This window comes from Neltuma alba, unplaced genomic scaffold (genome assembly GCF_004799145.2).
Source record: "Neltuma alba isolate B1F8T4 unplaced genomic scaffold, ASM479914v2 tig00003515_pilon, whole genome shotgun sequence".
NCBI lineage: Eukaryota > Viridiplantae > Streptophyta > Magnoliopsida > Fabales > Fabaceae > Neltuma > Neltuma alba.
Window position 1 is genome coordinate 60,551 of NW_021633310.1, and position 12,487 is coordinate 73,037.

Consider the following 12,487-nt stretch of genomic DNA (forward strand, 5'->3'; position numbering starts at 1 on the left):
TTTTCTGCTTGCACTTGTCTCAGATCCTTTCTGTAGGGTAACAGTACATGGTCCCTTCTAACCAGTAACCGTACATGCAGTACTGCGGTTTTCAATTATTTTCCCTGCAGCGAATAACATAAGCTCACCTGGTAATTTAAGGTCAATGTCCCCTTGCAATTTCATTTAAAAGGGAATAGAGTGTGCATTCGTCATTTAAAGGCCGATCATCCAAGATTTCCGTCCCTTTGATGCATTCTGTGGTGTGTGACGATCACCACAGCTTGGAGTTGGACGTAAGGTCGTATTTGAGCCAACAAATGAATAATCCATCAGAGATTGGAATGTTCATGCATTGTTATTATTACCTCCCTTTCATGCCACAAAGTACCTTTACCTAACTCACTTATTCACTTCTGTACCCACTTCTGCACCATTCCATAATTTAAGAGTCTGAACCCCGCCAATATTTCCTCACTTCATTAGTTTCAGGTGACCATACCATAACCTTTAACACCAAGTATCCATTTCTTCAAGTACTCCCCCCAGTCTTTAATATAACAACTGCTTAACTAATTTGAATATATTAAAAAAATCAAAAGAATTAGTTAATTATAAAAAGTGACATGATTTTTCTGAACTATTATAACATTATATTATACTACAACTATAAACGAAATCTTATAATTAAGATATGAGGTAGTATATCAGTTTGTCAGTAAGGTAAATTAGTTTGTGAAAAATAATAAATATGAAAGATAATGTGAATTAAGGCTTAATGCGTGAAATCAAATCCAACTTCCCACTAGTTTTTATGTTAGATATTAGACGGGGCCTTATTAACAACACAAGGACACACATGAACAGAGAGCCTACTGGGAATGGGGACAGCCCAGGACAAAGGGTCCTGACACATTGATCCACACTTCATTTAATCGCCCAGAAATATGACGAGAATCATTGTACTGGGCAACGGCATAGGTCCCTTTGTCTTCTATAGTGGCTGCTCTCCCACTCAAGCTATTTATAAGAGCTTCAACTTCTGTGTTAATATTATCGTCTCTGGCAAACCCACTGAACTTTCTTACTGCTATGCAATGAGCTCCCCACTTTTCCACCTTCAAATTCAGTTCAGGATTTGGCTCTGGAGGTTTCCCATGATACTTTGCAGACATATACGACATTACAACATAGTCATTCCCATGTGATGATGTTGAAGAGGTAATGCTTGTTAGCATAGGAGCAGTAAAATCCAGTCTAGAAGAATCCAGATTACCTCCATGCATATATTGATACAACCTGGAGTTTGTGTAGGAGAAAAACATGATGAAGATAATGTTACATTAGCAAACTAATCCAATGTTGCAGATTTTATAATTATCTCATATCCCCTCCTCCCACAACTTATTTTGGTTTAATTCGTGATCACCACGAAGACTTACTTCATGATTTTGACTACTTAGTGACTAGGTTTATTTAACCACTTTGTTTTAGAGGTTTGAACTTACTGTTTCTAACGCCTGAAGCTATTCTTTTCTAGCAATTTTGAATAGACAGACCTTTATGTATCAATCAATCTTGCATAAATTCCCTTTTATGCTCGTTTACTCCAAATCATCACCCCAAGATAATCCAAGTGCTGATCAATTTCCGTGATAAGTAGGATTAGTATAGCATATTAATCCTATATAATCTTTCCTCTGGAGCATAGCCAACTACACATACAAGAAGACTCACTGAAGGAAAAGAAGAAAAACAGAAGAGAAGACAAAAATAAACCTATGAAAGCCAATTTTTGTGGACTGGCTGAAAGATGTTCCTTGTACACGAGCTGAGAGCCATGAGGATTCACTGTAAAGTCTGATCTCCAAGTCTGATTCAGAGGCCGCCACTGTGTAATTTGGAGATTCTATGGCTTCCACAAGCTTAGTGCAACAAGTTGCAATGATGCAGACGTGGTAATAGAACAAGTATATTAATGGTGCTTTCATCTTTTCCTGCCCTGTCTTCTCTGCAAATCTCAACCCAACTTTAAACCTTACTCTTTGTTTTGACATAACCAACTCTGATAAATAAATCAGAACTTGGCAGATATAAACAAACTGAATAAAAGTTTATCTTGATAATGATTTTTGTAATGCTCTTTCTCCCCTGATGATGGTAGCATAAAATACTGATATTGAAATACAATCTGGATTTGGTGCCCGCATGTCTTATCTGGATCATCCAAATCAAATCTAGACGGTCTAGATCTTATTACTTTGTTTTTTAAAGCTCGTTCTTCAGTGATGATGGTAGCAATTAAGTGCTAATACTGGTAGGTTTGACTTGCAAATAAAGGATTGAGATTATGTTTTTCAGGTTCAATAGTTGAAACATAAGTGATATTATCCCCACCACAACCTGATTTTGTTGTCTCCCACTTCTTCTTCTTCAACTCTCAAGTAAACACTAATACATCCACTATGTAAATGCTTTCCTATTTCAGCATCAAAACCGGATATGGAGACTCCATTATTAGCTTTAGTGGTATGATCAGAAACATATGGATGGAATCATAAGTGGCCCATTTCATAGTCCAATAGCATCTGTTTTTTTAACCAGCATAGTCCAGTAACATCAATTATAAAACCTATTGTATAGTATAAATTACACTATAAAATGAGTCTTATATTTAGGATTGGAAGAGTACTTGATAGTGACTTGAATAAGATTGACTTCACAGGAGAATGCACCTACCCACTAGCACAAAAAATTGTATGCTTTACATTTCTAACCAAACTGATTTGACCGATTTCTAACACCTTGGGAGTCAGGATCACAAATTAACCAAGGATTGCACTATCGTGGCACAATCTCGAGTCGTTTCACTCATGGAGCCTTAATTAAGTCCTAATAGCTAAGTATCTAAGAAAACTTGTAAAATTGGGATTTGGTTGTTGAAAATCATGTTGAGAAAGATGAAAAAGTAATGCAATGGAAATACTTGTTTTTGAAGTTTTCGTTATAAAAGCAGTAAAAATGAATGGTTTGGATTAAAGGGTTCAATAAAAATGTCTTTGACAATAGGGATTGAGCTATCCTTGTTCTTTCAAAATATTTGGGAATTTAAAACCACTAAATCTTAATTAGAACCCTAAATAATCATTTAAGTCTAATGTCTGAATTAGTGAAAATTATTTTGATCAAAACGAATTAATACCTTTTCAAAACACTGTTGAAAAACCACTTAGTGTGTAAATGAAAGGAATTTGCAATACTCTCTCTTGGTTACCAATCAACACTTAAGAGTCAATGGAAATCAATCAACTAACAATAATGATTACAAATCAATCAAAAGCAAAGGGTAAGGAAGATATAGCTATATAAAAATTAGAAACACATTACATCATTCAGTTCATATACAAGTAAATCAATCACAAAGAAAAACTTATCAGTTATCCAAGGCAGTAAATATGACATTCAACCCTAAATTTAGAGGTTCAAATACATATAACTACAAAGATTGAAATAAGAAACTCCCCAGTTTAGCCCATGAGCTCAAGCTTGCATCCCCGTCACCAAAGATTACCAACTTCAGCCACTCATGACTCTAATCTTGATCCAATCAGTTTCAGCACTCTTGATAGCCATGAAGGATGAAATGGATATGGAAAGGTGGTGTAGAGATGGAATGGTGAAGAATAATCGACTTAGAATTAAGAGATTGGTGATGAAATGATGTAAAAATAAAGAATTTTTGGTTAGGAGTGGTGGAGAGTTGAGAGGAAATGAGAGAGGGTAATTCTGGATGAGGAAAAATAGCTGGTTGCCTCAGTTTTCGAGCCTTTAACCTAATTTGGAAGCCCCTAGGGTCAGGTAAATGAAACTCTGTGTTTTGTTGTCCGAAGGGTTTTGCCGCAGCTAAACAAATTCTTCATCGCAGTGAAGGGATACAAAGAGAGGTTATTGGGAACTTGATGGCTTTGCTGTGGCAACGGTGCACAGTGAGGGTGATTCCTTCATATTCTTTTCTTGGCTTGGATTCCCACATCTTTCTTCACTTTAAGCTCCCTATGGTGCTTTTCAAGGTTTTTTGACTGCTTCTTTGGTTCTCCAGATCCCTTCATTTACCTACAACATCAACATGATTTCTTATAATATCTAGTTCCTCATGATCCAAGATAAATGAAAATTAGCTAAGAGTCATTAAAAACAGTTGAAAAAGTATGAATTAAATGCAAAAAGATAGTGATAAGAATTGGCTCAAAGATAGGTAAGAAGTGTGTGAAAACACTTCAAGAACTTTAAAAATAGCTCAAGCAAGAGTGTAAAAAAATGGTCCCAAAAAAAAAAAAGGAATTTTGGCACATCCATAAGCTATTTGAGAGAAAAATAGTTAATTGTAATTAAAGTAAATTCCCTGCATTAGCTGAATGCCACTAAAGTTTATAATTATTGTTTTATATTGCTACTGCTCGGGATCAGATTTTTCTGCAACCAAAACGTGGTATGTAGGAAACTGAGAATCATCTTTTAAAAGACGTAATAATGTGTGACATGAATACTATGAATTTTCACAGTTTTAAATTGACATAGGGAAAATGATAATTTAAGTCTCAAAATAACAATTTAATGATAATTAAGTTCCTGAAACTTTTTTGTAAGAAATAATTTACAAATATCAACTCAAACAGTTACAAATGAAAATCCCAATTGCAAACTAAGAATTATATTTAAAATTTAAATACCTAATTTGAAAATGAAACTTTTGTATTTTTAACTGTTAAAATCGATAGTTGAAATTGATTCTTCTAAAAAGTTTGTGAACAGAGTAACTATCATTACACACACATATTAGGACTTGAGTCATTACTCCAAACAAAAGGAATCGTGAGCAGTATTTTAGGAACCCTTTAATTGAAGTGACCGGTTTGTTAACTGCTCTAATGACATGAGATAAAGAATGTATTAGACTAGAGCATGAATTATAAGTCCAACAAAGCAAAAGACTGCCGAGCAAAGAAGACAGTTTCCCCCCCCCCCTTTTTTTGACTAGGTATAAATATCTTCCTATTAGAGGCAATTTTTTAAAGTATTATCAGGTACTAAATATAGATACCTTTTCTAATAAGAATTCAAATATTGATTCGTTATATTATAAGAAACTATATACTTCTACTAGGCTTAACTCTGATTGATGAGATAGTTTTAAATGCTAATGACTAGTTTTTGTTGGTGGGCATGACGGAATCACACAAGCAATAGTGGGCTTGTTGGGCTCACCCATCCATTCTTCCATGCCATTCTGTACACCTTAATGGGACTTCAACTGGGCCCTGGAGCCCATTTTTTTGGCCCATGATGGCCATAAAAGAGAAACCAAAACATTGATTTAATCAGAAACCAATCGTGCTATTTTTTTTTTTTTTTATTATAACCCATGTACCTATTATACACTTTACAGAAGGATCGAACTGACAACTTTACACTCGAGAAAGTCTTAAATGAGACTTTTGATATCATTTGCGCTACAAGGCTTGATAGAACCAAATGCATCTCAAATTAAGGAAAACAAGTTAAGAACTGTTGACATAGATTTTATTTGTATACACAGAGCGAGAGATGAATGAGTTTAATGAAAGGCCATCATTTGAAGTAATGTTCATTATGAGTTGTCCCCATAAGTAGCAGTCGAAACATGTTGCCCTTGAATCAATGTCTATTGTAAGAGAAACATCATAATGACACAGACGATCGATGATGTACCACAAGAGAGTATGGCCCCTGATATTATGCTAGCATGCACTAAACCCATCACCTTCCACAATTCAACATTCTAGAGAGAGAGAGTGGTACCATCCAATACGTTTGGCCAGAAATGTCGAGTTCATTAAATTAATTAAATCTCCCCACTTTCATAAAAGAAAGCGATGGTTGAGCTTTAATCTCTCTTTCTGCGAGAAGCCTATGATAGGATTAGGCCAATTATGGTTTAAGCAGACACACTAACCCTAATTACGAGGAGGTTGGGGAAATGATTCAATGGCTGTGGATATATATCTCTGGAAAGCTGAGTAGGGATTATTAGGGTTTGTAAAGCTGATCTCGTTTACATATATATATATATATATATCATATAATATATATACAGCCCCTCAGACAAAATCATTGATCCATGCTTGGACTTGTATTCTTTATATATATTAGGCCGTGTACGTGTTCACCAACTTTGGGTCTTTAATTAACAGAAAGTAGGCTGCTCTTCTATTCTCTCAGATATTCCCCATCTATGTATATCCTATTTGCCCTTCTTTCTCTGTCCTCTTCTTTTCATGATCTCACTTCATTTGCTCATATCCTAGTTTCTGCTCTTTTTTAGGGTAAAATCAATGAAAAACTCCTATTTAAAAATTTTATATTATTCAGAAGGATTTAAATTCGAGTTTCGGTACTTTTTTATGTATGAAATCTTATAAAATATCAATATTTTCCGTGTATACAAATATAACATGTCCTCTTGATCAATAAAATTTCTGAATAGAAAGTTTTCATTGATTTTTCCCTTTTTAACGAGTGAAATATTCTGATTAGTAATTAAACACAATAAGTCTGTAAGTTTACATACGCCTCCATTCGTGTGAGGGTTAATGGAAATCCGAATAGAATCTTGTCTCGGTTTCTGTTGTCTTCCATCCCAAGCAAGTTTGATTTGTACTAAATTTTTATGTACTCCTTCTGTCTTTTTCGTAACAGATAAATAACTGAATTATATAAAATAAAAAGTAATTAAGACTAATTAAATATAATAAACATGACAAAAAATATCACTTATTTTCTACAAAAACTTTGAACAAATAGGATAATTGATGCAAGAATCTAACTAATAAATAATAATTAATGGGAGTGAAAATGAATAACACTAAAAATTTCAAATAATCTATTAGCATACATACTTATAAGTGTTTATCAACTATTTAACAAATAGATAACTGCGTTGGTTAGAATATTGCGGTTAAAAAACTCATTGTAACAGTACCTCGTATTTAATTGCCCCAAAGAAAAAACGTTGTTATTTATTTTAATATATAATTTTATTTCAAAAACTTGAAATAAAACTTTTTGATGAGTTACTTTCTTTTTATCTTTTTTGTTCCTTAATATTTTCATATCATTATCTCATATAATGGTGGAAAGTGAGAAAATTCCTAGCCTCCTACCTGCCACTATCGGAATAATTAAAGATAAAAGAATACACACACACACACACAGATATATATATATATATATATATAAAAGATTATGAAACACTTAGTATGAAAGAACCCGTAGTGTTTAGAGAAAGCAGTTATTGCCTTTAGAGGTGGATTAAAGTCAAGGATTAATTATGACTATACTCTAAAAGTACCAATTAAGTATAGGAATTAATTAATTAGACCCATGTCTTAACGGCCAAGAAAGTTTAATTCTGTGTTATCATCACTTTAATTTTTTTAAGGGATTTTACCTCATCATAAGAATATAGGTTTTGGTCAAGGTTTCATCTTAAGCCATTATTAGTGGAAACTTTGGTCAAACACCTAATTTTATGGAGTTATGAAGGGCCTCTCTTGGAAAATATAGGTCTGGTGGGACTCCCCTCCGGGCATGCATTTCTCACTTATAGAATATTTATATAATACTCTTCCGATCCTTAATATAAGATCTATTTAACTAATTTGATTAGATTAAGAAAGTTAAATAAGTTAATTATTTAGAAGAAATATAACATGTTTTTCCTAAAACATCATAATCATCTTCCTTAATATCCGCTCTCCCTCTTTTATTTGATTATGGTTGAGAGAGTATTCATAAGAGTAATTTAAAAAAAAATTGATAAATATGTCTTATATTTAGAATCAAAATAAACTCAATAATTAGGTCCTATATTAAGAACCAGAAGAATATTCTGTACCTGTACCATCAAATTAAATGTGAATATTATTGTTACAACTTACTGAGAGCTACCTCTCCCAACATAATTTTATGGGAAAAAAAATAATCGCGTAGTCTCACATAAGCAATATAATTTATTAAAATATCTCTTGAATTGTCAACATACATGTTGTCATTTCCTGCACCAAATTTTGTCATTGCCGTGATACTAATTTGTTGTGAGACCTTTTATGAATAATTACTTATGTGAAACTGCATAGTAATTTTTCCCTAATTTTATTACTTTTAATTAAATTTTAATATTCTTAGTGTTAAGTACAGCAGAATACCGTAAAATAATAGTAATCTTGTAAATATACCATGGTTGAAGAGGAGTTGCACCCAATAACAATGAGTTGCATTCAGGTTCTTAAACAAATTTTAGACATCTTTGGGCAATAAATATTTCAATGAAAAATTTGCATCCATTTTTCTATTAAAGAATAATTTGTTTCTTATTTACTACGTAGAAGACAAAATAAAGGTTTGCTTTAAAATAATATTATTTGGTACGATAATTTGACAATATGTCAATATTTAAGATGGGGAAATAAAGAATAATTTGCTAATTATATATTTATTATGTAGAAGACAAAATAAAGTTTTGATTTTCAACTTTTTTAATGAAGACTGGGATTGAAGTTTGACTGGGATGTATAAAGTGATTACGACCCATTAGTCTTCAATTAGACAGAGTGGTCTCCCGGGTCGGATCCTTCCCGACAAATGCTTCTGTTACGCGAAGTATCCCTTTCACGCTTTTCCATTTTCCTTTTACTTTATTCGCTCTTTAGTTAGTCAATTTTTATATGTAATAATTATTACTGTATTATAATCTTAGTTACTCCAATTAACTAAGTCTAACAGGAAAGAACGTAACAAGAACAAATGTCAACAATGACATAACTTAATTAATACTTCATGTCATCATTTAACCACACACACACATACTGTATGCATTATATTGCTTTACTTAATTAATTGCATAATACGTTACTTGATGCACAATTATGTTAATTAATTTAATTGCATTAATTCATTGATTCCATTAAGGACTATATTTTTTTTTGCACATTTGCGTACACACGTCAATAATCTTGATAATTGATGGTATAAAAAGTTTGCTGACTCTTACTTTGTCGTTTTCTCAGTTTTTATAAAGCATGTTGTGTTTCTTTTGTGGCAGAAAAAGAGCTCTCAATAACGTAGCGAGAATAAATTTTTCAGAGTTGACTGTAAATTAACTCTTTTTTCTCCTGAGATTTTCTTTATGTTTCAGACATAAACAAGCGAACTAGTTTGTTTTAATGCAACCTTAATTACTTAGAATATCTCATCCGCTCCTTAATATAAAACATATTTAATAAATGTGATTAGATTAAAAAAGTTAAGTAATTAGTTAATTATAAGGAAATATAACATATTTTTTCTAAAATACCATAATCATCTTTCTTAATATCCTCATTTCCTCACTTACTTGATTATGATTTAGAGAGTATTTATAAGTGTAATCACTACCTAAAAAAAATTATGTTTTGCAGCAGTTATTTTGTAGCTGTTCCAAATAACCGCTACTAAATTATATATTTGTAACGGTTATGCAAAAACTGCTACTAATATGCAACGGTTTGACTATAAGGACAGCAGTAGTAGCCGTTTTTTGTGTATTAGTAGCGGTTTTCTCAAAACTGCAACAAAATCACAGCACGCAAGCTTCATGCCATGTGGCAAGAACAATTGTAGTGAAATTTTGCAGCGATTAAAAAAAAACTACTAAAAAAAGAGATGATGTACATTTGCAGCAGATCTAACTAAACCGCTGCAAACGTAATGCATTTGCAGCGGTTTTCTTAGAACCGCTACAAATTTCAAAAGCATTTGCAGTGGTTTTGTTAGAACTACTACAAACACAATGAATTTGCAATAGTTTTAAGAAAATTGCTGCAAATACAGTGTTGAGTTGATTGAAATATTTTAAATAAAATACTACTTTCGATTCTAATTATAAGAGTTAGTTGACTAATTTGAGAAAATTAATGAAAGAAGTTAAGTTAGTTATTTGTAATTAACAAATGTTGTCTTTCCTAAAATATCCTTGCTAATCAAATATATTGATTAGAACTATCATTGTTAGAAGGATTATCTTTAAAAAAATGTATAAATATGAGAGATAAAGTGGATTGGAGTCTTATATTTAGTATCAAAATAAAAGTCAAACAAGCTCTTATATTAAAGACCGAAGGTAGTATTACATTTGTAGTGATTTTGCAAAGAACTGCTGCAAATGCAGATAATTTGCAGCAGTTTTTTTGAACTGCTACCCAAACTAATGATAATGTCACGTACTTATTATAAATACCCTTTCCTCTTCTTTCCATTTGTTCCTTTCCTTTCTCATTCTTCTTCCCCATCTTTCCTCTCCTCATTCCTCCTTCTCTTTTGATCCATTGGTTTATTAGAAGTAAAAAAATAAAAAGTTTATTATTTAATTTTGTTTCTTGTTTATATTTATTATCATACTTATATATTCTTGTAATTTTTTTATCTCCCTTATGGATTCTTACCACAAGACAAATATTCATCTTTCTATCTTTTGAAAATTTATTACTCAATTATAGATATATATTTAAAAATTATTTCTCACATATCTACATAATTTTTTATGAAAAAATATTTAAATAAATAAATCATAATATAGAATTATATATATAAGTAACAAAATGGATAAATAAAAAATGATAATTTGAAAATAATTTTTTTAAAAAAAATATGTGCGTTTGCAGTGATGTTGGGAACCACTGCAAACTCTGATTTAGAACAGCTACAAATGCCAAATTCTTAATTTTTTGGTGAAAAGTTTGATGGCATATTTTGCAGCGGTTCTTGAAAATTGCTACAGATCCAAAAAACAACCGCTTCAAATTAAAAAAAAAAAACTGCTGCAAAATAAGTACTTCACTATCACCTCTAACTGAAGTTTGTAACCATTTCTGACAACTGTTGCAAAATTTTGAAGTAGGTTTAACCACATTTACAGTGGGTTTTTTATAACCATTGCAAAGTACTTTTGCCACACCTATTTTAGCAACGGTTCTAAAAAGTAAAAACCACTACAAATGCATTAGTAGCGATTCAGACCGTTGCAAATGCACAAAAATAGCCGCTGCAAAACATTGTCTTTTCTAGTGAATTTAGAAAAAATTAATAAATATGCGAAATATGTCTCATATTTAAGACCAAAATTTACTTAACAATTAGGCCTTTTATTAAAGACCGAAAGAGTATATCTTAAAATAATACAATGCATGGAATATACGTGTTTGGGATGGGATCGGAGGGGACTAAGATACCCCTTTAATTTTCAGCAAAATATGATGGGATGACATTTTCGTGTTTCCTCTCATCTTGTCCTAATGTTGTCTTGATCCATGAACAAAGGAAAGTGATCGCAAACAACCACAAAAAAAAAAAAAGCGAAAAACAAGCAATAGAGGGGCTAAGGCAAAACAGAGAAATGAAGAGTGACGGCAATTCAGCAAATTAGGACACAAAAAAAAACAAAAACATAAAAGATAGAGAGAGCGACGATGAGCACAGCAAGAAAGGAGCTTAGCCATGGAAAAATAAAGCAGGAGAATAATAAGGAAGTAATGACTAGGACAGGATCATGATGAGACAGTCAGAACAGTAACACTCCGAGCAGTCCTAATTTAGAACATTACTATCCAATATTTTGATGGAAAATGTAAAATTTAAAGTGAGTTTACCCTAAGTATCTTTTAAGTATTACCACTTGTGCAATTATGAAAGTGAAAATCATATGTCACATATTGTAGATGAGAAAATAAATGATTCATGTGTTAATTTATAAATATGTTAACTACACACACGCATACATATATCATCAAGCAATGCCAATTTATAAGTTAGTCAAACTAAAAATACTACTGTGCACACTTTTGCCACTGAGTGAAGACATTTTCTATGATAGTATACTGTCTCCAATTCTTAATATAAAAGCTAATTGACAAATTTAAATATATTAAAAAATTATTTTAGTTATTTGTAAAAAATATGTGTTGTTTGTCCTAAAATACCTTATTAATTATATATATAAGTTAGAATTACTATTTGATAAAACCTTTAACATATGCATACTACAATGATTACTTTGGAAAATGGATAAATACAATAGATAAAATGGATTTAGGTTTTATATTTAGAATTAAATTAAATATTAAACTAACCCTTATATTAAGTACTGAAGGTAATATTTGTTTAAAAAAGAAGAAAATATATGATTGCATGGGAAAAATATGAGTGAAAGTATTGGGAGACAAAATGGTAAGTAAGGAAAGCGATTAAAGGGAGAACTAGAGTCAATGCACCGCACCAGGCAGCTGCGCTAATAAAGTAAAACTTACACATATCAGATAGGTTCCAATTAATCCCAACTTCATATGTCTCAATCCATATCGAAGTTCTTTAAGTTAATATTGATGTATTATACATTTAAGTTCGGTTTACATGGAATGAAAAATATGAGGAAAACAGA

General features: G+C 31.8%; 1 protein-coding gene across 1 annotated transcript; it reads right to left on the bottom strand.

The window, feature by feature from the left end:
- Positions 1 to 851: 851 nt before the first annotated feature.
- Positions 852 to 2,036, bottom strand: LOC114741755 (uncharacterized). The gene is made up of 2 exons (XM_028930012.1): positions 1,759 to 2,036; positions 852 to 1,278 (listed from the first exon to the last, which is right to left on the bottom strand). The coding sequence occupies exons 1-2, from the start codon at positions 2,034 to 2,036 to the stop codon at positions 852 to 854; spliced, it is 705 nt and encodes a 234-aa protein (XP_028785845.1).
- Positions 2,037 to 12,487: the final 10,451 nt, after the last annotated feature.

Coding starts and splice junctions, on each gene's coding strand:
- LOC114741755 (XM_028930012.1), bottom strand. CDS start 2,036: ATGTCAAAACAAAGAGTAAGGTTTAAAGTTGGGTTGAGATTTGCAGAG. Junction 1,279..1,758: donor ACAAAAATTGGCTTTCATAG/GTTTATTTTTGT, acceptor CACAAACTCCAG/GTTGTATCAATATATGCATG.